General features: G+C 38.1%; 2 protein-coding genes, 1 long non-coding RNA gene and 1 pseudogene across 3 annotated transcripts; 1 reads left to right on the forward strand and 3 right to left on the reverse strand.

The window, feature by feature from the left end:
- Nucleotides 1–1,680: 1,680 nt before the first annotated feature.
- LOC137727534 (glutathione hydrolase 2-like) lies at nt 1,681–2,337 on the reverse strand (annotated as a pseudogene).
- A 1,857-nt stretch (nt 2,338–4,194) lies between these two features.
- Nucleotides 4,195–12,727, forward strand: LOC137729250 (putative transcription elongation factor SPT5 homolog 1). The gene is made up of 22 exons (XM_068468122.1): nt 4,195–4,698; nt 6,229–6,464; nt 6,548–6,691; nt 6,816–6,974; nt 7,043–7,126; nt 7,349–7,419; nt 7,510–7,867; nt 7,987–8,142; nt 8,252–8,349; nt 8,430–8,478; nt 8,590–8,742; nt 8,836–8,979; nt 9,078–9,171; nt 9,311–9,469; nt 9,545–9,593; nt 9,674–9,768; nt 9,926–10,004; nt 10,453–10,507; nt 10,596–10,713; nt 10,833–10,976; nt 11,906–12,003; nt 12,384–12,727. Exons 1-22 carry the CDS (start codon nt 4,350–4,352, stop codon nt 12,627–12,629), a joined length of 3,138 nt encoding a protein of 1,045 aa, XP_068324223.1. The 5' UTR covers nt 4,195–4,349; the 3' UTR covers nt 12,630–12,727.
- Nucleotides 12,728–13,949: 1,222 nt separating this feature from the next.
- LOC137728839 (acetolactate synthase 1, chloroplastic-like) lies at nt 13,950–16,154 on the reverse strand. Its single transcript, XM_068467617.1, has one exon. It carries the CDS (start codon nt 16,114–16,116, stop codon nt 14,122–14,124), a length of 1,995 nt encoding a protein of 664 aa, XP_068323718.1. The 5' UTR covers nt 16,117–16,154; the 3' UTR covers nt 13,950–14,121.
- Nucleotides 16,155–24,874: 8,720 nt separating this feature from the next.
- LOC137728840 (uncharacterized) lies at nt 24,875–27,485 on the reverse strand. Its single transcript, XR_011067945.1, has 3 exons — nt 27,316–27,485; nt 27,084–27,214; nt 24,875–26,847 (listed from the first exon to the last, which is right to left on the reverse strand). It is a non-coding gene; the product is annotated as an uncharacterized lncRNA (long non-coding RNA).
- Between the last annotated feature and the right edge of the window lie 438 nt (nt 27,486–27,923).

Here is a 27,923-nt window from a genome sequence, read left to right on the forward strand (position 1 = left end):
GCTCATGGGGAAGAAGGGAACGAGTTGAACTCTTCTGTCACAGTTTTATCTGTCCCTCCCTGTCCCTGTCCTATTGGGCTGACACCTGTACACATTTTACAAAACCGCTTAACCCCGCGAAAAAACTTGCATAAGACGTCAGCTGCTGTTAAGCATAAAGACGCATCACCTTCAATTCAACGATATTGTTATGCTTGTTAATCGCAATTCAAGTTCAACTTTGATAACGCCTCGCCAAATTTTAAATTGTATGGATGAAAAATGTATCAAATAATCAATTTTGGAATGCGATCAATAAGATGCCATTTTTTATCTCATACTTCTGCATTGTAATTATAAGACAAATTCAAGTATAAGCTGACAACGTTTTTCTTTTCACGAATGTCATTTTATTAAGGGACCGTTTGGATTATCACTTCCATAGCACCAGTTCAGAAACCAGCAGGAAACCCACCTTTTTCTTGAATCACTCACTGCCACAATCTCCCGAGTGCCTTCATTTTCCCTCAAATTCTTCATGCGTTGAACTATAAACTGGCAAATAGCTTCAGAAGGAAAAGGCTTAGGACATGGCCCTTGTTTCGTAGGGCTTTACTGATTTGAACAGGAACTTCAAAGTGATTGTCAGTCACAATAATGAACCACATTAGGTAGTAGCTGCTTAGACAGAAATGCTTCGGATTAGTAGGATTAACTAATAACTAGCACAGAAAGCTCAATGCAAGAAAAAGCTGAAGTGGGACTGTGGCAATAAGTTGCATATCAAGGATAACTACTATCTTGACCAATCACACTGAAATAAATAGAAAATAAAAAAGACAGCCCTCAAGTCCTAGTAATCAGCTGCTCTCCAAGACGCTGTTGCCTATAAACATTGGTCGAGTTTTGAGTAGCATTATATGGTATGGTCGAGGTCATAAATCAACGAATTCTATGACGCTGCAGTCCTGCAAGGGACGTGCTATTTATTGAACACAGACGACATAAACTAACTAAGAAAAAGATGATTTAAACTGCATATTCAGAACGTTTAGAAACTCGACAGTACTCAAGAACTTTCGGTTTAAAGTCAAATAACATATCTCAAAACCAATGTGGTGCCTTCGGTTTAAAATGTCACTTCTCTACAACTCATTTCCTGATGGACCTTCAGTTTAACTAGAGGAAAGTTCAGGTGTAATTGACAAATCTGACCTAGTAATGTGGAACACTTTCTTTTAAGCATTCTCGACCATTGATTCGCTAGCACATGATCAATCTAATTGTATGCCTAAAAACAAATTTTTTCATTGATATTTTCCATTGCCTTCATATATATAGTTCTTGTATCTTCCCGTCTCTCTCCCATCTACTATTTACATCGGTCATGCATTACCTTTAGGACTATAGCAGGTGTCATGGACGATAATGGCCTTTTTCCTGGCCTGATAAAATTGGTTGGTGCTGGTGGTTGTCTTGTAGAATCATTTCTAGGTATAGAGAAATCCATTTCATTGTTTAAGAGTATTCCAGTACTTGACGACAGTACATGTGCACCGAAGTATCCATTCACGGTACTAGTCATGGAGATGGCATTTTCCTGAGGATCTATGACAGACAAATGACTAGTGTCGTGATCATCGATCTGACTCCACCTAGTGTCTCAGCAGATACAGGCTTCCTCAGCTTAGCTCTATAATTTTACAAATCCTTCATTGTTAGTATTCCTCCAAGCTTCTGAATACCACCAACCACTCTCAGTCTAATCGATCAATTATACAAGGCTATGGGACCAAAATTTGAAATTTGACCGAGTGTCTCTGCCAGTTTCATGTTACGGCATGTCTCACCTGTTTTCAAAAGAGTCCCATTTAATGTAAATATATGACGAAGTCCCTCGTCTGCAAAGGTTCCTGATTTCGTCTTAACCATTTGCATGTGGAGGTATGGTGAAATCATGAATCCTAAACGAGCAGACGAGCAGCAGGTTTTACAAGTCTCTCCCACGGAACCCTTCCATCCACGTTTAATGTAAAATACAAACCTCAGAAGCAAGCAGGGGGCAGTTTCTCTTATATCAAAGGCTTGTGCTTCACCGCTGGCTAGCATTACAAGCATGAAAGCTCCGCTCCAAGCCCACTTGATGCTGGCACAACCTCCAAGCACAGAGCAGCAACTACTGATGCATCAACGGCGTTGCCACCTTCATGAAGAACATCCATCCCAATTCTAGTACATTGGCGATCAACAGTGGCGAGGTGCACTGAAATGACCCTCTCGCCTACTTTTGGTGAAACCGCTCGTAGCATCAAAGCTTGAGAGGAACACAAGTACAATGGTAAGCAACAACAACGGCATCAGATCTGCAAGTAAAGAATCAACAAGAGAAACATAATCCGATCAACAACTTTTGAGTCTCAAGTCTCAACCAAATGAAAATAAATTGGCAACAGGAGCAACATAAACACATTGTCGTGAATTCATGGTAATTAAAGATTCACTTCTCACATTTGACTCCTATTAGGGTAAGGCTTTGATTGTTACTCAAGCTATGATCAATTTATATATCATAGAAAGTTTGGTATTTTTTTTGGCGGTGCTATTCACGCATTTTTTTTTACCTTTTGCACGTCCCTTCCTAATTTTCAACCGTTGGATCGAATGAATTGAAAAAAATCAAATAATAGAAATGAAGAGAGATGCGTGGAAGATAAAAAGGGTATGTGGCCACGTTATCCTTTACCAGAGTTTTCCCAATGTAGTTTGTACACAAATGAAATAGTTAAATGATGAAATGGAAAACACATGTACTAGCTTGGCTGGCTTTGATGCTTGGCTTTGATGCTTTCTCTTCTTGTATTTTTTTTATAGAAAAATGTTAGCAACCTTTGCACTAAATTTTATATTTGGACCTTTTCACCTTTTTAAATGATACGCGTAATTTTTTACATAAAAAGGACCTTTAATGCTTTTCAAATTATATTTTCTATTTTTCATCATTAATTTCTAGTAAAAAACTTTTAGTGGAATAAAATGACACGTGTCATTAGAAAATATAAAAAGTTAGTACAAAAATTGCTAACACTCTTTTTATACGCTCTTCCTATGTTTAGGCCATAACCATTGCTAAGTTAGCAACCGTTCTTATTCTCACAATGCTTATCATGTATACAGTATGTGTAGTCGTTAGATTTCGTACGTAGACTAACATGTCATGATACCACGAACAAAATTGTAGTTCCACGCTAAAATCAATTGCCATAACTTTATGAGCAAATACAAAATGCTCAAAAACGTAACAAATAAATGCTTCTGACTAGTGAGTGGGCGTAATTCAATCCATAAGCAATTAAGCATCCATTTATCGTAGGACCAAGGACCCGGGATTGATGTCAGTGTATAATCATTGCAGAAGAGGAACACTTATCTCTTGTTCTCCCCATTAATTGGAGGCTACTGCTCTCTCTGCCAAGCCGATGAACCTGATATGAATATGCACACCGAAAACAAGGTGCTCTTAAAAAATTATGTATAATTTTGGATAGATCCGTCAATCAGTATAAATTGGATTGGAATCAGTGTGAATCAAATCGTATGATTTTAATAATAAATTTAAACGAAATCGTATCGAACTAAACCGTTGATATTTTTCGATTCCAATTTAAAAGTAAAACCAGGCTAAACTGAATTGTGCCCACTCCTGATCGTAAGAGAAGAAAACAAATGATGCAATAATTCATCAATCAACACCCAAATGTCCACGTTTGAATGAAACAAATCATGGAAACATATTTTAAATTACAAAAACTACCTACATGACATTTTTCTTTGATATATTTGATGAAATGTTGAAAATATGTGGAATAGGATGGTTTCTTGGTTGAATTTGGATTTAGTTTTGAGTACTAATGGAAGGGAAAGTCAAACAAATTGAAAAATTTGAAGCAGATACTTACAGATACTATGGTTAGAAGATATAATTATGAAACAGAAGTTCATGACAAAATAAGTACGAAAATATCTAATAAGACTTAGAAAAAAAACTTTAAAGAAAATATATAAAATACTTTAAGCTAATAAAAAATTTAACGCAAAACTGTGCGCAATGACGTTTTATGATCCATACCACCCACCTCCCATAATAAGATTGGTTTTGTCGTTGGCGGTGTTGTAAAATTAATTCGAAGCAAATTAGCCAATGTTCATGTAATTAGTTTACTATTTGATTTTGGATGTGGTTTTGGATTTAATGAATTTGATATGGAAGGGATGGTAATATAAACACATTTCTGGTATTCGCGCGATTGGCAACGCCACTCTCTCCTACCAAAACCCTAGACCCCCAAATTTGATCCGAATCCATCACAGCCATGGCTCGTCACAGAGACGAATATGACGACGAGATGGAGGAAGAGGAAGAATACGACCCGGACCAAGCTATAGACGAGGACGACGAGGAGGAAGAGGAGGAACGAGGAGGAGGAGGACGGCGGCCCAGTCAGAAGCGGAGGAGATCGGATTTCATAGACGATGTAGCAGAGGAGGACGATGACGAGGAGGAAGAGGAGTACGATGAGGATGACGAGGCTTATGGTGGTGGTGGTGGTGGTGGTGCGAGTCGTAAGAGGAAGAACAAGAGGCCCTCTGGGTCGCAGTTTCTCGACATTGAGGCCGAGGTCGATACCGACGAAGAAGAAGAAGACGAGGAGGGGGATGATGGTACGCTCTACTGTTCCTTTTTCTACTCTTGTTTTGTTTAGTTATTAACCTTTTTGTTGGTATTTTACAGAAATTTTGTTGCTTTTTTTTTTGAGATTTAGGGTTATGAATTTGGACTGGGTTGGAATTTAGGTTATAAGCTATTTTGGCATTAATGAATGTTATAGAAATTTTAGTCGACAAATGCTGGTAATGAATTGTAAGTGATTCGGGAACGGTAGTGTATTAGTGTTGTGGGAATCCTTTGATTATGGTTGTACTTAGGTTCTTACAAGTTTCAGACTGATCAATGTCTTCTTTTTGTTCTCTTGTAAGTTTGAACTACGGTTGTTCCATACGAAAGTGAATTTTGGTGTTAATCACGTCTATTGATAGATTTGTTTTACCGGGATTTGTTTTCATTCATAGTTCTAGTTTCTTCTTTTTCTTTTGGGTAAGCTTTAAATGTTATATGGGTGTATTTGAAGTCTTTGGGCCTTATAAATAATCATCTGATTTTCCTTGTTCGTCGGATATCCAAGTAAAGGTGCAAAATGGTATCATTATGAGGAGAAATGAGTTTAGTACTATTCATGCCTCCTTTGCTGGAGTTATTTTTCGTGGTCCCTGTAATTGCGGACTTATATCCACTGAATAATCTTTGCGAGTTTTTATGAGTTATGTCTTGTAATATGGTTCTTTTTATAATTAATTGCCATATCGTTTGGGATGCTAAGAAATTTGACCCTCTAGAAGACTGGCTTGTAATGTCACTATCAAAATTATGAAAGATTAGGAATTATGATAAAAGAGGTCTACGAGAAGGACTATGGGAAGAACTCAATTCGTAGGAGGCATGTGAATTCGTCCAATTTCCCTTCCTCTACACCGGGAGCTGAAGTATACACCAGTGGCCCTTAATCTGTTTAGAAACTCGTGTTCTCGATAGAATTAGGTTATAGGCCTTCATTTCAAAAATGTCTAGAGATTAAGTATGGCTAAAGGTCAACTTTGGCCGTTTCTTTATTTTTTTGTTTTGGTGGGTTTGTTAACTTGGCAAGAAACCATGAGAAAACAAGCTTGTCCTTTTGCTAGGAAGTTCTTAAATAAGCTGTGTGGGGTGGTGACTTTCACTTGAGTAATGGAGGGACAAGTGTCTCATCACAATGAATAATGCTATGTATGTTCCTGTTAGAATCAGAGATAAAATAAGAAAGTGCTGTTGAATTCAACCATTTTTTCTTGTTTTTTTCTTTCAGTTTTAAGTAATTTTCCATGGAATTCTTGTCTTCCGAACAGTTTATGTAGATATCTGTTCAAATTTAAATAATTAAATTATTTTATTAAATTGATTTCAATTGATTCTGTGTATGTTTTTTTTCCCCTTCTAAGTAAGGTTTATAGAACGGCTGTAATTATCTCTTCATGCGTGTGTGCATGATGATTAATTTCCACCTGAGTTTGATGGGGATGTGGAGTAAATAAGAAATCATGGTGATTTTCTTTCCATTCCCATGTAGTGGTGATGATTGTTAAATTGTCTTTGTGCAGACTTTATTGCTGATAATGCACCTGATCTACCTGAAGAAGAGGATGGTAGAAGGATGCGTCATCGGCCGTTGATGCAAGAAGATGAGCAAGAAGATCTTGAAGAGATTGAGAGAAATCTTCAAGAGCGGTATGGGAAGTCAAGTCATAGGGAGTATGATGAAGACACCACAGATGTGGATCAGCAAGCTCTTTTACCTTCTGTTAGGGACCCAAAGTTGTGGATGGTGAAATGTGCGGTATGATTATTTCTCTTGCATCATAAGGTCATAGTTCCAATTTTTGAGGGAACGCTAATGATTTATTTGCTAATGCTTACCAGATCGGTCGTGAGCGGGAGGTAGCTGTTTGCTTAATGCAAAAGTATATCGATAAACCTGAACTGCAGATCAGATCTGTTATTGCTCTTGACCACCTTAAAAACTATGTATACGTTGAAGCGGACAAAGAAGCCCATGTGAGGGAGGTATGCTTTTGTTGGCATATGCATAAATTTGTGATGGTTTATGTATCCACATAAGGCTAAATTTGACATTTGCACCATATGGAAATTCTTATGTCTTTGATTATTGTATTTGTTTTGGTTTCAGGCTTGCAAAGGTCTGCGCAATATATTTGGCCAGAAAATAATGCTTGTTCCAATTAGAGAAATGACTGATGTTCTTTCGGTTGAAAGCAAGGCTGTTGATCTTTCTAGGGATACGTGGGTCAGAATGAAGAGTGGGACATATAAAGGAGACCTTGCCCAGGTAGGGATGGTATTTTTCTTACAGTGTCCTGTGATACTTTGTCTAACTGCTACACTTATTTTCTATAGGTTGCGGATGTGGACAATGTGCGGCAGAGAGTTACAGTTAAATTAATTCCAAGGATTGATTTACAAGCTCTTGCAAATAAAATGGTAAAGTTCGTCTTATATTTTTTGTTGTGTCTGTCCAAGTCTTCTCTGTGTGCATGTGTAATCTTTTTATTTTCATTCCTATTTTATCCATTTATTGAAGTATGCTTTCATCAAATTGATTCTTGGAATTATCATTTTTTGTAATATTTCCGCCTCCCCATAAGCATGTATTATCCAATCACATTGATCAGGGTAATTTGAGATGACTTGTTTATGACACAGGATGGCAGAGAAGTTGTGAGAACAAAAGCATTTGTTCCTCCTCCACGTTTATTAAATATTGAGGAAGCAAGGTAATACTGTAAAACTTTCTTACAATGGTGCCTCCAGTCAATGTATTGTTAGATTAACTTCTTACACTGCCCCTTGTAAACTTTTTTCAGGGAACTGCATATTCTTGGAGATCGTAAACAAGATCGGATGACTGGTGATTATTATCAGACGATTAATGGCATGATGTTTAAAGATGGTTTCCTGTATAAAGCAGTATCAATCAAATCAATTAGTACTCAGAACATACATCCCACGTTTGACGAACTTGAAAAATTTCGGAAGCCCAGCGAGAATGGTGATGGAGATGTTGCAAGTCTGTCAACTTTATTTTCAAACAGAAAGAAGGGACACTTTCTGAAGGGCGATGCAGTTATTGTTGTCAAGGGAGATCTAAAAAATTTGAAAGGATGGGTTGAGAAAGTTGAGGAGGAGACTGTTCATATCAGACCCGAAATGAAAGAACTCCCAGTAAGAAGTACTTATTGTGGTGTTTTTTGATGTGATATCTGAATTAATTTTCAATATTCCTATTGATCTATTGATTTAGTGGTGTGGCTACTTGTTCTTACTGGGATTTGATTTTCCAGAAAACACTTGCCATCAATGAAAAAGAGCTTTGCAAATACTTCGAACCTGGGAATCATGTGAAAGTTGTATCTGGCACTCAGGAAGGTGCAACTGGTATGGTTGTTAAGGTTGAGCAGCATGTTCTCATCATCTTGTCTGATGTAACGAAAGAACATGTGAGTATTGTTTTCCTCTGTCCTTTTAGGAGCAAAGTCATGGACTTCAGGAATAGTTTTCTTGTAAAATAGTAATGTGGAATTTAAATGATGTTTTTCTTCTTTGAAGATCCGTGTGTTTGCTGATGATGTTGTGGAGAGCTCTGAGGTGACATCTGGTATTACCAGAATTGGGGCATATGAGCTTCATGATCTCGTGCTACTGGAGTGAGTTGCTATTCCATGGTGACCAGTCATCTGTATCATGCTTAATTATTTAACTTTAATTTGTCTTTGATGTGATGCAGTAATAATAGCTTCGGTGTAATCATACGCGTAGAAAGTGAAGCATTCCAGGTATGCACTCAGTTTATTTTTTATTTTTGACAAACATTTCAGGTATTTAATCTCAATATACAGTCTATCTCGTGCTCTTTTGTGCGTTTCATTATTATTACCTGTTTCCAGGTTCTTAAGGGAGTTCCTGATAGACCTGAGGTTGCCCTTGTCAAGTTAAGAGAGGTCAAATGCAAGATTGAGAAGAGTTTTCCTGTGGAAGTTAAGTATAAACACAAGGTATCTGTGAAGGATGTTGTGAGGGTCATTGATGGCCCTTGTGAGGTGAGATGAGATCTATATTGCTTGTTTGGTTTACCTCATTTTTATATTTTGTTCATCTCAGGCTATATATAACCACCACTTTTGGCATGATAGGGGAAACAGGGTCCTGTGCAACACATATACAGAGGAGTCTTGTTCATCTTTGATCGCCATCACCTGGAGCATGCAGGCTTTATCTGTGTTAAGTCTCATAATTGTGCTCTTGTGGGAGGTTCACGTGCTAATGGCGATAGAAATGTAAACCCTGTGTGCTCTTTTTCTGTAGATGTGAACTCTGTATTCTTTTTAGTTAGTTTTGATTCTTGATACTTTTATCCCACTCCTATGATCTACAGGGTAACTCCAATTCACGATATGACCACCTCAGAACTCCTCCTCGTATTCCTCAGTCCCCGAATAGGTTTTCTAGAGGAGGACCTCCATCTAACTGTATGTTCCAGATGTTCAATGCTCATTGCTCTCTAATTTTTTTCATATTATGCTTAAACTTTCCTTGTCCTTCTAACGACATTTTCTATATATATTGGGCTATATTTTATTGAAAAAAGTTATTACTTCTATGGTCCAGATGGAGGAAGGAATAGAGGTGGACGAGGGCATGATGGCTTGGTTGGGACTACAGTAAAGATTCGCCAGGGTGCCTATAAGGGTTATCGTGGACGTGTTGTTGAGGTTAAGGGACCAAATGTACGGGTTGAGTTGGAGTCCCAAATGAAGGTTGTTACAGGCAAGTCTAGGATTTCTTGTCTCCTTGGTTATTTGTGTATCTTTCTGGGCCATAACACTTCTGTTATGCTTGCAGTTGATCGTAATTGTATTTCTGATAATGTGGCTGTTACCACACCTTATCGGTAATTATACATTTCACTTTAGTTCTTTTTTCCCGGTATTTAGCATGCTTTTTGTCAACTCTAATATAGCTGTTTTCCAGTGATACATCTCGCTACGGTATGGGAAGTGAGACTCCCATGCATCCTTCTCGAACTCCTCTCCATCCATATATGACTCCTATGAGGGATGCTGCAGGTTTGTTATTTAATTGCTGTGTTTGACATTTTTTTTTATAATTAAAATGTAATCTCTGGTTTGAGTTCTGGTATTTACTTCATTATTTGGACCATATCTTATTTGGCAGTGACATTATTGGACTGATATACTTATTCATCTTATGTACTCCTTGCAGCAACACCTATACATGATGGCATGAGGACTCCTATGCGTGACCGAGCATGGAATCCATATGCACCTATGAGTCCAGCTAGGTTTGCGCCTGAATAACTATTTTTCTTTATTTATTTTGAAATTTAGTTGAAGTAATAAGCTCTGCCAAATGTAGTTCATAAGGTTGGGGTAGCATGTAGACAAGACTAGTAAGGAGGAAAACAGAGGAGAATAAAGAAACGGCATGCACTCAATTTCTTTAACCCTCAAAGGCGAAACAGAGAAACTTTATTCATGTTGATTATACACCACTTTATTTCATTAATTAAACTCTATTATCTAGTGCTCATAAGAATCTGATTTGGATTAGGACTCTAAAATGGATAAGTATGTTTCCAACCAACCACTTTTCATTGCATAATCATTATATCTTCAACAACTCAAGTTTTATTTTTTTTATTTTTTTATTTATTTAGTCAACAAGTGCCTTGTGGCCAAGTCTTTGGTTGCCACTGATGTTTCTTTGATATTTGATGGTGAGTAAATCAGGGATAACTGGGAGGAAGGAAACCCTGCTTCTTGGGGTGCTAGCCCACAGTATCAGGTCAGTATGAATGCATGTGTTCTCATTTTGGGTAGGGATGTCTGTATCCTTTTTTCTGCTTAAGTAGCTGTAATTTGTTGGATTTCAGCCAGGAAGTCCTCCTTCGCGGGCGTATGAAGCACCAACTCCTGGTTCAGGTTGGGCAAACACTCCTGGTGGAAATTATAGTGAAGCTGGTACACCGAGGGACAGTAGTTCCGCTTATGGTACGTTTAGTTTTTGTTTCTTTGAAACAAATTTTGTTAAGACATGTTTTTCATTGCATAGATCCCTTTACTTTCTCTTATATTTATTCTAAGTGGTTTATTTTATATCCCTCTTGCAGCAAATGCTCCGAGCCCTTACTTGCCATCAACTCCAGGTGGCCAGCCTATGACACCAAATTCGGCATCCTACCTTCCTGGAACCCCTGGAGGGCAGCCAATGACACCAGGCACTGGTGGTCTGGATATGTTGTCTCCTGTTATAGGTTTGAAGCTCAGTTCTTCTATTTTAATTATATTGTAGTGCTGAATTAAACTGTTATTTCCCCTGTTGTGTACTGGTTGCTAAGGTGTAAGCCTAGGTGGTAATGGTATCCCTACAACAATAACGACATCAGAAACTGTCGTTATCTATTTATGGGTACAATCACATGGGGGTTCTGGAGTATTTGGCATCCTAGAGCTCTTTAGGAGGCTGTTGTAGGAGTTGTAACTGTTCATTGGATAATCTGTCGGAAGATTTTATTTAAACTAATAACAAATTGCTTGGCCCTCATTTGTTTGCTCAAGTTACTCTTTGATCAACTGTCCTTTTTGTCTTAAATCAATCAAAATAATAGATGATAACATGTCACCAGGGATAAATGACTGGGCTTGGCCATTCAGCCATGGTGCTGTGAAAGTGTTTGTTACAGAGGCTATGCCTAGCAATTGCCTAGTTGGACAAGATTGTTAGTGACTAGGGTGAGGATGACAGGAGAGGGCTGGACAAGTTTGTCGAACTTAGTGCTTAATCGAAACCACATAAATCTGTAGTAAGGAATAGTATTATCATGGTATGTATTACAGTGCAGGAGCTAAAGTAAAAAAGAAATAAAATCTTTAGAGAGAAACTAAAAACAAAATGTTATCGAACTTGCCCTAAATTTTGATTGCCTGAGAAATTTTAATGCCTAAAACTGTCAATCAGAATGAGGAAGTGGCCTATTTATCGAGCTTGTACAAACGTTGAAAAAAAAATTCCTATGTCCTTACATGGTTTGTGAAATGGGTTGTTTGGGAATGTAATTTGCTGATCAATCTTGGGGGACGGGAATGTTTGGGAATATATTTATCACACGTGTATATGTATGTTCTTGGCTTTGCTAGAGTTCTATACTCCACATTTGAGTTCTAATCTTACATCTTCTAGCAGGTGGGGACAGTGAAGGACCGTGGTTCCTCCCAGACATATTGGTCAGTGTACACAGTTCTGGAGAGGAAACTACTGGTGCTGTGAGAGAAGTGCTTCCGGTATGTCATTAAACTATGTTCCGAATTTTTGAAATTTTGAAATTTTTGTGATATTTACCAAGTAAAATGATATTTTGACCCGCAAAGGAATGGACATAATGGATTTGGTGAGTTTTACAAATTATAATCTACAAGTGATTGTGCATTCACTTACGACTAGTTGAGATATGAACTAGGTAGGACAAGAGATAAAGAGTAGGCTATGAAACTGTTTTGGATTTTGGTTTCGGATGCCCTTCGTATGTTATCTATTAACTGCCTGAGTTTTGTCGGAGAATGATCTTGTTCGATGTTTATCATTGAAATAGATACTAAAAGAAATACTGTTTAAGTACCTATGTAATTATTGGAGATACTGAGTACGATGTTTCGTGGTACAGGATGGCTCCTGTAGGGTAGCTATTGGGTCGGGTGGCAACGGGGAAACTATAATAGCACTTCCAAATGAAATGGAGGCGGTGGTACCGAAGAAAAGTGATAAGATAAAGATCATGGGCGGGTCACTACGAGGTGCGACCGGTAAGCTGATTGGTGTTGATGGCACAGACGGAATTGTGAAGGTAGATGACACTCTTGATGTTAAGATTTTGGACTTGGCTATTTTGTCAAAACTAGCCCAATCGTAATTCCGTGGGATCGAATAAAATTTCAATATGTAAATCATCATTGATTTTTTGTAGTATTTTTCTTTTTGGGAAGCAAAAGGCCTTGATTGTTCTCTGTGTGTGTGTGTGTGTGTGTTAGGTTTGGTTTCTGGTGGTTGATTCTATTTGTGGTGGGTTTAGATAGTAAACCTCTCAGATAAGAGTATGGATTTAAATAGAAAAAATTATTCAAATTAAGGAAAGATGGAGGTCAAATTAAGGGATGGAAATACTGCATGTAGACGGAGACTAAAATTACTATTTTCATCCAGGAAAATTGATACCTGTTTCTCGGAGTCCAAAATGTTTTAGCCTCACTGTGGTTTATTCCCAAACCTAAACTCACTTCTCAATTCAATTGTCTAATTTGTCTTTTCCTATTCATGTACTCATTTTTACTGCTTCTCTTTTCAATCTTTAACCGTCGGATCCAATGAATTCAATAATAAAAAATTTACAATGATTTGTGGGAGCTAAAATTACGTGTTACTAAATCGTGTATGTAGTGTTCAAATAGAAAAATATTGCAAAATATTTCTTTGGTAGGTTAAACCTCATCCCATTCTGTCATGTCTACGTACCAATAGCTCCCTAAGACCATCTTCATTTCTTGAGTTAAAACCTAAATTTTAGAAACAGCTTTTCTGCTTCAACTTTTTGAGTTAAATTTTTAGTCCGAGATTATTAAATAATGAATTTAAAATAATTTTTTTCCTTAAAAGTAACTTAAATTTTTTTTTTTTTTTATGAACCTTTTAACCTAAAAATATTTAGATTTTGATAAATATTGAAAATTACTAAATAAACACTATGAAACTCGTGGAACACTATCCAAAAATATGAAACACATGAATTTTTTTTTTAATAATTATTTTCGCCATTAGATTTAAATTTAGATTATTAGATTTTTTTTTTTTACCGTTGTATTTAATCATATTTGATCTTAACCGTTGGGTTTAATGAATTTATAAATATAGAACTAAAAAAATACACATATATGATGGGCCATCTCACTAACCTAAGGAGAATTCTAGCCTAAATTTGCTCTAGAAAACTCATATTGGCCCCAAGAGTTGAAACAAGTTGGGATGAGTTTAAAACCTAAAGTTTTGAGTTTTACTGCAAGGGTTGGAATAGATCTAAGCCTTGCGTTTTGTTGACTGGCGGTCCCTCCGAACCCACCTGACTCTGAGTTGCAAAACTCAACTCTCTAAATTTTTTGGATTTTGAATGATTTTCAATTGTTGGCATATGCTTCCTTGTAGACGCGCGGGTGTGTGTGTGTGTCGAGTACAACCTACATTTGCAGGTACTGAAACAAATCATAGAAACGATAATTCAAAGTACAACTTGTTCAAGCTAATTCAGACAATTACATAGTAAGCAACTCAAACATTTTAAAAAGAAAAGCACATCTCAAAACTGTGTACATAGAAAGGATGGAGACCTGTCCTGGCCTGCGCTGCCATCGAAATCAATAAGACGATCTTCCATCACCTTCGGTGATCACATCTTTGAAGGCACCGCCGCTGGGGATCATAGGCAACACATGCTCTTGATGGGGTACTATTACATCCAACAAGTACGGACCAGGAGTGTCCAGCATTTTCTGAATTGCCTCCTTTAGATGTTCCTTCCTCGTCACCCGGGCAGCTGGTATCCCGCAAGCCTCTGCAAACTTCAGCATATTAGGGAATATCTCCGATTCATTTGACGGGTTCCCTAAGTAAGTGTGAGCCCGGTTTGCCTTATAGAACCGATCCTCCCACTGAACCACCATTCCCAAATGCTGATTATTCAACAGCATTATCTTCACTGGCAGATTCTCCACTCTTATGGTTGCCAATTCCTGGACATTCATCATGAAACTTCCATCACCATCAATGTCAACAACAATTTCATCTGGATTTGCAACCGCAGCCCCAATAGCAGCAGGCAATCCAAAACCCATGGCACCTAATCCCGCGGATGTCAACCACTGGCGAGGCCTCTTGTATTTGTAAAACTGAGCCGCCCACATTTGATGCTGCCCAACACCGGTGCTTATAATTGCATTCCCCTCAGTTAATTCGTCGAGAACCTGAATTGCATACTGTGGAGGAATGGCTTCCCCAAAAGTCTTAAAACTCAACGGATACTTCACTTTCTGCTCATTCAGCTCCTCCCTCCAAGCCGAGAAATCAAGTTTAAGCTTGCTTCCTTTGTTTTCCAATGTCCGGTTCATCCCTGCCAGTGCCAATTTCACATCCGCACAAACCGAGACATGAGGCTGCTTGTTCTTTCCAATCTCTGCAGAGTCAATGTCAATGTGGACAATCTTTGCTCGGCTAGCAAAAGCTTCGAGCTTGCCCGTGACACGATCATCGAACCTCACCCCAAAGGCAAGCAACAAGTCAGACTTATCCACAGAATAATTAGCGCACACAGTGCCGTGCATTCCAAGCATTTGGAGGGACAGTTCGTTGGAGCTCGGAAAGGCACCGAGACCCATCAAAGTACTGGCAACCGGGATCCCGGTAAGCTCCACAAAGCGCCTCAGCTCCTCGCTAGAGTTCAAACAGCCGCCGCCAACATACAAAACGGGCCTCTTGGACTCAGAGACCAACCTAACAATCTGGTCCAGGTGGGAGTTGGAGGGGGACTTGGGCAACCTAGACATGTAGCCAGGCAAACTCATGGGTTGGTTCCAATTGGGAACCACAAGCTGTTGCTGTATATCTTTCGGGATGTCTATCAAAACCGGCCCGGGCCGACCCGAGCTGGCCAAGAAAAATGCCTCGCTGACAATCCTTGGGATATCTTCTACATCAAGAACAAGATAATTGTGCTTGGTGATGGATCTCGTTACCTCTACAATCGGGGTCTCTTGAAATGCGTCGGTGCCGATCATGCGGCGGGGGACCTGTCCCGTGATTGCCACCAACGGCACGCTGTCGAGGAGCGCGTCGGCGAGGCCACTGACCAAGTTGGTGGCGCCGGGGCCGGAGGTGGCGATGCAGACGCCGGGGAGGCCGGAGGCGCGCGCATATCCCTCGGCAGCAAAGATGCCGCCTTGCTCGTGGCGGGGGAGGACGTTGCGGATGACGGAGGAGCGGGTGAGGGCCTGGTGGATCTCCATGGAAGCTCCTCCAGGATAGGCGAATACATCGGTGACGCCTTGGCGTTCGAGGGCCTCCACGAGGACATCAGCGCCTTTTCTGGGCTCGTCAGGGGCATATCGGGAAGTGAAAGTTTGGGGGTCGGAGGAGGTAGTGGCGGTAGCGGCGGCGGCAGCGGTCGGCTTGGGTGTGGGTTTAGGTTTGAGGGAATTGGAGATGCGGAGAGGGCGGAAGGGAGTGGATCTGTGAGGAATGGAGGAAAAGGGTAGGGTAAATCCGGAAATGGTATTTTGGGAAGAAGGCAAAGGAGGAGGAGAGGGTCTGGAGAAGGAGGAGGAAGGGGATGGAGAGATGGCCGCCATTTTTGACATGGTGAGGGAGATTGAATTGAGTTGAATAAAAAAGGTTGTCTTCCTTTCTTCCTTTATTGCAAGCCGCCCCGTTAGTGACTTATTCAAAGATTGGGTTTGTGCCTGTTTGATGGGCTTACAGGCCCATTCGTTGAGCTAGTTTTCCACTTGGTTATTTCTGTTGTTTCCTTGAGGCACTGAGAACCACAAATCGGAGGTAAAATGTCTGTTTTGTGTGGCCTCAAGTTCCTTCAAACTGTCTGCCAGATTTGCAGATTTGTTTGGGGTTAGGGATGGTAAATTCGATCCATAATAATTAACGAAGGAAAGTTATTAACACTTTAAAAATTTTATTCTATATTTTTTTAAAATGTATTTTTTTCTTTCTAATTATAAAATGTTTGAAGTGCTAAATTAGATTTTTATAGTGCCAATAATAATTCTCTTACTAAACCTCAAAATTAACTGAAACACTGTTCATAAGCACATTATGCTTCATGCTATGCCCTTGCTTAATTTGTGTTATTATAAATCAACCATGTCTTTTCGGTTTAGTGTTTGCTACTTTAGATCAACTCCAATTCTTGTACTCTCAAAATCTCAATTGAATGCACTCTCCTAAATTCCATCAAAATTTATATATTTATAAATTCATTACAATCCCTCAAAATTTTAATTGAATACTCCTCTCAGTCTTCCCTATGCGTATCCAATTCTCGCAAACGAACCTTTCTTTCTGATTTGTTGTGTTAATTGCTCATATGCTGTGACGCAATTCTCTGTTAAGCAAATAGAACCCATATAATATAAAGCTGCAAGTTTATTATTTTTTTTTCCAGTAATATAATTGTTTTCTTTTCAATCTGGTAGCTTGGTGAAGTGGGTAGTTCCTATTCTCCTAAAATATACTGTAATATTTAAAATTTTAGTTGTTAGGATTCTGGATGAGTTTTGGTGGGTTGTGATTTATTTGAATCAATTAGATGGCTTTTTGAGCAATGATGGATTAAATTGGTTTTTTCTGGTTTTTGTGTTTAGTGTATCTTTCCTGAGTTTGAAGTTGTATTCTTTCTCAGCAAGGACGGAGCTAGCATAGGCCTAGGGGGCGGATTGCTCCACCTAGTGTAGCGGTCCTCTGCAAAATATTTGTATAGTTTTGCATTCCAACTAACCCTAACTAAACTATAATTAAAAAAAATAGGTAGACAACTAAAATAAGTCTAGCTTTTTGCATCCCCAATGTCCCCCACGTGATGTGACGTAGAACGTTTAGCGGAGGAATTTGAAGCACAACTTGATAGGGGCAAGGTGAAGATGAATAGGCCATGATTTAAATGGCATTCAATATGCATAATTAATCATGCAAATTACAAGTAGAATAAATAGGCAATGTAAGCGTTGCCTTAAGGATCAACTTTTGTATTCCTGAGTAATCAATATAGTCTTTTGAGAATTCTCTCACTTTGCTGGTGGACTCCAATTGAATCATTAAGGGTGAAGGTGAGGATCCCTCTGTATATCTTCTTGCTGCATCATGATGACAATTAAACAAACAATTAATTTTAATTAAAGGGGTTATGCATTTTGGGCAAGACAGAGGGAAGGAGTGGCGGGTTTTTGGAGAGGGTGAAGTTAACGAAGTGAAAATCTTGGAGGGGGTTAAAAAAAAGGACTGATGAACTAGCTGTCCGTGACTATCTAGCCTTCAACGTTCAATGTAAAAGCTCCGTTTTCAACATAGATCAGCGTCTGCTTGTCCGAACTTGCGCGGTGGAGTCACTGACAGAGGAAATAAGAGGACTCAAACAGGAAATAAGGAGTTGCATAGACTTGTGGCAAGTTACTCAACATCCATGAGAAGGAAGCTTGACCAATTGCAGGGATTCGAAAGTCGGATTCAGAATGATCACCAAAGGTTTGTGGCAATATTCCGAAGGCAACTGGTACCTACCTCTTCTGGAGCCACGAATGGAGCTGGTGGTGAGGCATAACCGCCGCAGTTTGTTGTTTGATGATGCCATCATTCATTCAAACCTCTGGCTCTGTCCCTATTTCTCGGCCATCAATCCCAGCACAGCAGATAACATCATAGCACCCCGTTATCCTATTTGGCAGTTAGATTGGTTGGATGATGCTCTCAGAGGACAAATTGTCAACTAGATGGGCAAGTATCCTTGCCTACCTCTTTTGCAATGTCTTCTTTGTGGTGTGTTTCTGATCTTGTTCCTTAATTCATCCTTCCCTCATGGTTATATGTATTTGTTGTTGGTTGGTTTTAGTAGTTGCTATCCTTATTTCCTAAGTAATTCATGGTTGAGTATTCAAGTACTCACGTTATCTTGCTTATCTTACACAGTTTAGTTGCGTTTGAAATTGAAGTGAATTTAGTTGATATTTATGTTCATAGTTCTTCTTTAAAATAAATGTTTTGGAGAATAGATGTGTGTCGCAATTAGAACTATAAGAGTGGTGTGTTTCTGAAGTTTTACCACATTATATATATATGTATATGTATATGTATATGTGTATAATATTATATATCACCAATATTGAGAGGGATTCCTCATTTGATTATATATCACGAAAGACATCTGCTGATACAAGTAGGCTTTTTGTAAAGCATGTGTAGTTGTTAGTTTTCTTTTAATGGTTCTAATACAAACAGAGTTCCAACTACTTTTTTGTAAAGCATTTGTACTGGTTATTTTTGTAAAGCAATCGTACATTGTTTTAACAGACATTGCGACTTGGCATTCATGTCGTGTTTCCTGTGTTCGTGTCGTTTTCGTGTTATACCCGATATCTTAACGGATCGTGTCGTGTAACATCCGTTAAAATAAACTGGTAAAATGACCCGACCCGTTACTTGTTAAGGAAAATACATTTTAAACCAATAAATAATCAAATGAAAAACATAATACTAAATAAGTATATACATACTATATTATCACATTCAAAACATAAAAACGCATTTGTCTTTCAAGTATTACATATTTACATACCAAAATAAGAGCATAATAAATAAATAAATAAAACATTAGAATATTACAAAATATCAAATGTTCAAAAGATTTGCAAAATTAAGAGAGTTATGTTTCAAGGTTTGGAACCTTGCACGTTTTCTTACAATCAAACTCTTCAATTTTCATCAATCACCTTGGGAAATGGTATTGGAATTTTGGCTTGATATATTATCTTCAAGAGTTATTTTGATGATATTTTCAGTGAGGCTTTCTACATTAGCACTCTCTTCTCATTTATCCTATGGCTATTATTTATGTAAAGTCTTTAATAGTTTTTTTAATTAATGTAGAAGTGTGAAAAATATAGAAAAAATATATAAACGCTCGTAATGACAAGCTTTACAACCTTCGTGAAGGGCTTAACTTTGAAATGTGCCACTATAATTGTATAAACCATAGATCAAAATTTAACCATCAATTGTTGTTTATATTTATACTTCATTTTTCTCACAATTTTTTTTTTTTTCTTCAGATTTTGTTTTTTGAAAACATGATCTATTAGAGGATATAGGAAGATGAATGGTTCGGATCGTTGATATTATGTTCAGAGTTTTACCATTAGTGAAAATATTGCTTGGTGTTTATAAAGTCTCTACAAACTATATAACATCGATTCATATTTCAATTAACCGTAAATATCGGGACGTGATATCAAAGATCCGAACCATTCATCTTCCTACATCCCCCAGAAGATCATGTTTTCAAAAAAGAAAATTTTAAAAAGGAAATACAATATAAAGAATAAAGCCTAAACGACAATCGACGGTTAAATACAAATTTAAGGTTTATGGATTATAGTGTCGGATTTCGAAGTTGATCCCTTCATGAAAGTTGTAAAGCTTGTCACTACGAGTGATTGTATATATATATATATATATATATATATATATTTTTTTTTTTTTTTTACATTTCTTACACTTCTACAATAATTATTATTAATTTTATTACTTTTACACTCAAATAAAAAAATTATTCATGACAATTTGGAGGGTTTTAAAAATCTAAACGATAATGTAAGTGTAACCATCGTCTACTCGTGGAGGAATGATGAATCACAAGTGTTAATATATTCTTTCACATTTTTCATACTTGTAGGGATGTCTTATTGCCTATACTAATACTATACTAGTTGATTTTAATTTTGGACAACAACATGTTAAGTAAAATTTATCCTATTAATGATAATAAGAAACTCTCATAATAAAAATAAATAAATGAATAAAACTTAATTTTTTTAACTTATATAGAATAATAATACAAAAAAATATATTTAATATAAAATATACCAATATATACAATATAGCTATTGTATTTTATAATAAATTTTTTAGTAATTAAACTTTAAAATTAAAATTTATTTTTTTTAACGGGTCAAAACGGGTTACTCATGTGTTACCCGTGTGTATACCCGTTAAGAGCCCATTATTAACGGGTTCTTAACGGGTCACCCGATAATGATCCGAATAACTATCGTGTTGACATGAAACCCGTTATTTTCGTGTCGTTTTCTTGTCATGTCATCGTATCGTGTAAGAAACTGCCGGGTCTAGACATTGGGCCATGCTTGTCCAGTACACGTTTGATGTTGAAAATTAGTCTACCTTTCTGGCTGGAGGGTTCTGCAAAAGCAGTAAAGGTGCTATTTCTTCGTGTATATATCTAATTAACATTGGTATATGTGATACTCTTATGTTTGATCTTGCTATGTATTTCGACTTACTTTACTAGTTTTGACATTGTTGGTTCCTTAAGGATTATTGGTATAATTTGAGTCTGTGGTCCGTAATTATATCTTAAGCATTATTTTATGCCGAGTATAATTGGATGTATATCTGTACTTCTTTCATTTAGTTTTGAAATGCAGCCATCTATTATTCAGTTACTTAGAAACTTAGATTGCCGTCTAGGTGATATGCAGACCTTTCCTTCCTCATTAGGTGGGGAATACGCAGACTTGTGGAGTTTATCCAATGTATGTAAACTTGTGTGAGTTTTGTTGGAGGGTAAAGGAACTATCAGGATCATGAATGTTGGTGTTGGGCCAATGTGCTGCTATATCTATTGTATTCTAGTTGATGTTTTAGATTCTCAAATGCCTTTGCACTAACCCATGATTTCGAATAAACCTTTATTCTCCGAGCTTCCAGAATTCCCAGATTTTCCAGAACTCCCTTGCCTTCGTAGTTCTACCTTGCACTTCACCCTCGACTTTCTCTCAATCCCTACCTAGAAATCAAACTATGGCCCCCAAAACTCGTCCTGCATGTGAGTCTGGTAAGGGCATCTTCATTATGCGCCATCGTCTCAACGACCTTCATCGCCTTTGGGCAGGCCTAAATTCCTCACTTTTCTTCGAGGAAGGAGGTGTCCATTCTTTGGGACAGGCCTGGACTGCCCAAGTCCCAATTGTTGTGGAGAACAACATGCCATTTGCTGCCTGGTTCACCCTAAATCCTGACTCAGCCGAGGCTGGCATCTAGGCCTCCAAGTGGTCCACTCATCTAAGGGGATTTCCATTGATGAAAGATGAAGCTTGGTCACAGTGGGTGGACGAGCTTAAGCCCATTTGGAAGCATGGCCAATGGGATCTACGAGCTTATTATGCTTTCTAAGGTCATTGTCATTGCCAAGCCCAAGCTTCTAACCACAACTTTTATTTTTTGGAACAATGTGACCAATACATTTGATTCCCATGTCCCCTACTATCCTGGATATGGCCCAAGTCTTTGGGCTCAGGCTCTCGGGCTGGTGAGTGGATATCACCCACGACTGGTCTTCTCCTTCTTGTTTAACTACTGAAGGCTCAGGCACTTCGGACTCCATCATTCGACTGGAGTATACTCCCTCGACCTTCAAGAGTTATGAGAAGTCCTTCACGAGTTTTATCTCCTTTGTAAAAAGTACCTTTAACCTGCCTTCTGCCATTGCAAATAGGGACCACGAGCATATGTATTTCCTTCTGTATTGGCTTAACAAGCACGTTTTCCCCAAAAAATCCAAAGGAGTGAAGTTGGAGTGGATCCCGCTGGTAGAGGCCCTTCATTCTTTTGACAATGTGGCCATGAGGCATTTTCTCTTTGCACACCTCTTTCATCTTCTGTATGAGATGATATGAGGTGAACTCTTCGAGAGTAACCTCAATGGGCCAACTTGGATGGTTCAGTTGTGGCTCCAATGGTACTTCCCCGAGTTTCAGGCACCTAACTTGGAGTTCCCCGAAGAAGTAGATCCAACATGCATTTTGGCCGATGCATCTCCTACCAACCACTCAACATTTGCTTGCCTGTATTTCTTCAGAGTTTGTCTAACTCGGGCAGACTTGGAGTGAAATGCCTTTTGCTGAAAAAGTATCCTTGGTTTTCAAACCAGATCTTCCAAGACGCATTTGGGGATGATGCCAGTCCACTATGTAAGGAGAAGTTCGTGAGCTATATCCAGTAACGAGACTTGGCATGAGGAGTGCGGAATGATCGCTCGGGCTACGAGCACGGGCTGAAGTCTACTACCTTAATTTCTGTGGTAGGCAGCTAGGCTTCAGGCAAGCCATACCAGTGTCATTCTTTGATTCGATGCACTGCGGAACCTCTTATCGCCTCCACTCCCTCGCTGACGTGTCTAAACATGAAATTACCAATTTGTCCTCAATGTTTCGTAAAATTTTAACTGTAGCTTCGATCTTGTGCCTACATGTTTGTATAATCAAGTACTTTGAGAATACGGTAAAATAAAAGCTCGTACACTTCATCATTCTAAAATTTATAAAATCGAAAAATTAGGGACGGGTTGTCACATTCAGTACAAACACAGAGCTTGCATTGAGTACAAGTGTACAAAAATGTGCAAAGATGTGGCACAAGAGATTTGATCACTTAAACTTCAGGAGTCTCAAGCTATTACACAGGGAATGGTATTAGGGCTACCTGAAATCCAAGATAGTGATGATGTGTGCTAATGGTGTGTATTTGGGAAGCATCACAAGGAGTCATTTCCTAAGGAAACTACTTGGAGAGCACAAGAACCACTAGAGTTGGTGCATTCTGATGTTTGTGGACCTATACAGGTTCCAACCATAAGGGGAAACATATATTTCCTCACATTCATTGATGATTATTCAAGAATGTGTTGGATCTACTTTATGAGGAATAAAGCTGAGGTGTTTGGGATATTCAAGAAGTTTAGAGCTATGCTTGAACTGCAATGTGGTTATTCACTAAAGAAACAGAGATCTGATAGGGGTGGAGAATTCACTTCCACTGAGTTTAATGCATTTTGTGAATCACATGGCATGGAAAGACAACTCACTATGTCCTATACTCCACAGCAAAATAGAGTGGCAGAAAGGAAGAATAAGACAACAGTGGAGATGGCTAAAAGTATGCTGCATGAGAAGGGGCTACCCTACAAGTTATGGGGAGAGGTAGTCAACATTGCAGTTTACCTATTAAGTAGATGCCCTACAAGTGCATTAGGCAATGTTACACCATTTGAAGCCTATAATGGAAGAAAACCTGAGATTGAACATCTCAAGGTATTTGGTGTTGTGTGCTATTCACTAATACCTAGAAATTTGAGACACAAGTTGGAAGCATCAAGTGCAAAAGGAATCTTTATTGGATATGGATCTTGTGAGAAGGGATACATAATTCACAATCCAACCACAATGAAGGTGACTGTGTCCAGAGATGTGGTATTTGATGAGAATGAGAAGTGGAACTAGGTAGAAAACAAAGTGAAAGAAATATGTGTTTCTCTAATCTCACCCGAGTATAAAAAGACAGATGAAGATGAAGATGAAGCTAAAAGCTCTATCAGGTCAACATCTTCCATTTCTTGTGAAAGATTAAGTGCTAAGAGTGCAGGTGTGCAAATGCATTCTATGGGTACACAAGCTTTCGATTTAACTCCCTTGAAATGGAGAAATGTGAATGAAGTGTATGAACACTACAATCTGTGCATTGTTAAACCTGAGTGTTTTGATGATGCGGCACAAGATGAAGCTTGAAAAGTTGCAATGCAAGAAGAGATCAACATGATTGAAAAGAATAAGACCTAGAATTTGGTGAATATACCACTTGATAAGCCAATAATTAGGGTGAAGTGGGTATACAAGACTAAGATGAACCTAGATGGATCTGTGCAGAAAAACAAAGCAAGATTAGTGGCAAAAAGGTATGCACAAAAACCTGGTGTGGATTACAATGAGACATTTGCACCTATTGCAAGGCTAGATACCATAAGAACACTGATTGCTCTTGCTGCAAAGAATAATTGGAAATTGTTTCAATTAGATGTTAAGTTTGCATTCTTGAATGGAGTACTTCAAGAAGAGGTGTATGCGGATCAGCCAAAGGGTTTTATTGTCAAATGAGAAGAAGACAAGGTGTACAAGTTACACAAAGCACTCTATAGGCTGAAACAAGCACCAAGGGCTTGGTATGGGGAAACTGATTCCTACTTTGAAGAATGTGGATTCAAGAAGAGTGACAGTAAAGCAACCTTGTACACAAAAGGGAAAGAGGGTGCATGAATACTCATTGTGGATACAAATTTCTTCCTCCTTATTCTTGGACAAAATTGCACCTACAAAACACATGATTTCTTCTTCCAAAAGCCTCATGCGCCCACAATGATTTTTTTTTGGGGGGGGGGGGGGGGCAGCTTTGGCCGAAGAACCTCCAATGCCAAAGTTAGAATTTTGAGGGAAAAGTGTTTGAAGAATCTTTTGAGTGTTTAGCAAGAGTGAAAACTTAGCTCTTTAAAGAAAATGAGGTAGAATATATTAGGCATGGCTGGTTCCCTTGGGAGAGAAGGTAACGGGCCTCTTGTGTGTTTTTTGGGTGTAATTGGTAGTTTAATTGGTCATTAATAGATTAATTAGGTAATAAATCCATTAATTAGCCAATTAACATAATTTAAAAAGGAATGTTTTGGGGGTTACCTTGTGGAGAAGATGGATGAAATAGGTTTTGAATAAATACCTATTTTGGGCACTTTTGACTTGGTTGAGGGATGCTTGCCTACTGCTCGTGCGTAGGAATCCCGGTATGCCTTGAGGGTAATTTTGTCTTTTTCACCCAAAAATTCATGTGTCACCTCTTGATTATTTTTGGCTCCACACTCATTGTCTCAATTTATGTGGATGATATAATCTACACTGGAAGTAATGTTGAGTTGATGGAGTAATTCAAAGCTGACATGATGAATAAGTATGAGATGACAAATTTGGGCTTGTTGCATCACTTTCTGGGAATGAGAGTTATGCAAACTGAAACTAGCATCTTCATTCATCAGAAGTATGCTACCTCTCTACTCAAAAAGTTTAGGTTGCAGGATTGTAAACCTGTTAGTATTCCACTTGTTATAAGTGACAAGTTAAGGAAAGATGATGATAGCGGAGCTGCAGATAAAGCACAGTTCAGAAAAGTAGTTGGGAGTTTGTTCTATCTTACTACAACTAGGCCAGACATTATGTATGCTTCTTGTTTACTAGCAAGATTCATGCAGTGTCCAAGTAATAAGCATTATGGAACTGCTAAGAGGGTGCTGAGGTACATACAAGGTACCTTGGATTATGGCTTGGAGTACAAGGAAGGTCAAGAAGCAATGATGTTTGGATTATGTGACAATGATTGGAGTGGATCTGAAAATGATATAAGGAGCACTTTAGGGTATGCATTCACCTTTGGAAGTGGAGTATTCTCTTGGTCCTCAGTAAAGCAACATTGTGATTCATTATCCACAGCTGAGGCAAAGTACATTAGTGCAGCAGAAGCCACTACACAAGCAACCTGGTTAAGATTTGTGTTGGAGGATTTTGGTGAAACACAAACCATTGCAACCCCACTAAACTGTGATAACACTTCTACTATTGCAATCACCAAGAATCCTATCTTTCACTAGAAGACTAAACACATCAACATGAGATATCATTTTATCAAGGAGGCTTTGCAGAATGAGATCATTGACTTGGTGTATTGCCTAACCAAAGAACAAATAGCAGATATATTCACAAAGGCTCTTGCCAAAGATCAATTCTGTTATCTCAGATATCTGAGAGTGATATTAGTTCACAATTTAGGGGGAGTGTTAATGAGTAAATTAGTGAACTGATATGAAGAAGGTTGCAAGCTTTGATTGGTGCAATGCTTCAGCTCATAGGCTGAGCTTATGTGTTTAAAATTTAATGTGTTAGTCAAGTCTCATAGGACTTGATATGTGACAAGTGTTCTAATCTCAATGTAGGATAGAATGAATGGCTGAGATTGAATTTTGAGTTGTATCTCTCTCTCTCCTCTCCCAACGGTTATATTAGTTGTTTTGTATGAGCTCATATGCTCAGAGTGTGCCCCAAAATATATGGAAGAATTTGCAGAGGTATATTCTCTGTGATTTTTTTATCGGAATTTGCTTCTTCTTCTTTCTCAAGAAGCCTGAGTGTTCTTCCCTAATCACCATCAACATTGTGTTTAATCTAATTCACTAACATGCATTCCCCAATGAATACCGGCAGGACATGATCGCCGGCTTTTAGATCTGTCACCCCTTCACCAACACTCTCCACAATCCTAAAAGTATTAACCAGCAATCCACATAAATTTTAATTCACGATCAATGATTCAGTTGCATATCATTTGCCTATATGTTCTATTAATTCAGTAACAAGATGATAGAAATGTACATACCCTCCAGCCTCATGACCATAAATTCTAGGAAATAAAGGGTTTTATCCCTGCAATATTGAAAATCCATTTTAGATTAGGTGTTGTAAATATGTGAATCTTGAATCAATAAAATGAAATATAATTAAGAGTTAGAAGAAAAAAAAAAGAGCTATCGACCATTTTTCAAATCCAAATTACTGAAATGATCAGTTTTTGTTATATTGTCGATATTTGATTTTGATCAGATCAATAATTGAAATTCAGAAGCAATTATTCTGACAAATTTCTCAAAACAATGTCATACCTTGGCTTCCCAGAAGTAGACATCAGTGTGGCACAAAGAGGTAAAAAGGATCTTCAAGCGAACTTCATTTGTTTGTGGTGGTGCCACCTCAACTTCTTCAACCCCCAGTGGCTTCCCTGCTTCCCAAGCTACTGCAGCCACAGAAACCAGAAATAATAATAGAATTAATAAACCAAAAATTAATTAAGAAATTTACTTAATAAACAATATCAGAAACAAAAAGGAAATTTACCTCTGCAGCGTATGACCTGACCTGACCAGCAGTATCATACATTCTTGCTTTGAATCCAATAAAAAACTTGATGAAACTGAAACTCTTAAAGCTCTTTGTAACAACGGTTTGAAGTGTTTTATTTTTTTTGTGTGGTCAGAAATAAAGTCAACTTGTGTGGATATTTTCGTATGGATAAGTGCAAGTGGAGACCGAGGCAAAACCCAAACCATTCTTTGATTTCAATTGATAGGAGTTTTAGTCCCTGGTTCTACATGCTGCAGCTTGCTACTAGGTACTGTTGGCCTCCAATTAATTCATTTTTTTTCTGGCCTTTTTTTGAGAATTTGTGGGTTTTGTTTGTGCGAAATTTATAAACGGCCCTTCTATAAGATGGTTTTTTTTTTTTTTTAAATAAAAAAAAAGTAGGACAATTTATTAATATTTAAAAACAATAACTTAAGTTAAAACACACTTTAGGATTGATTGGTTGTAATTCAGTTTAGGTTTTTTAGCTAAAATGGTTATGAGATTTGTATAACTTCTCACTTTGGTCTTTGAGATTTGAGATAAATATAAGTGGTTCCTAAATTTGTCCACTATCAATCATTTTGGTCATTCCGTGAAAA

The sequence above is a fragment of the Pyrus communis genome, chromosome 3 (assembly GCF_963583255.1).
Source record: "Pyrus communis chromosome 3, drPyrComm1.1, whole genome shotgun sequence".
NCBI lineage: Eukaryota > Viridiplantae > Streptophyta > Magnoliopsida > Rosales > Rosaceae > Pyrus > Pyrus communis.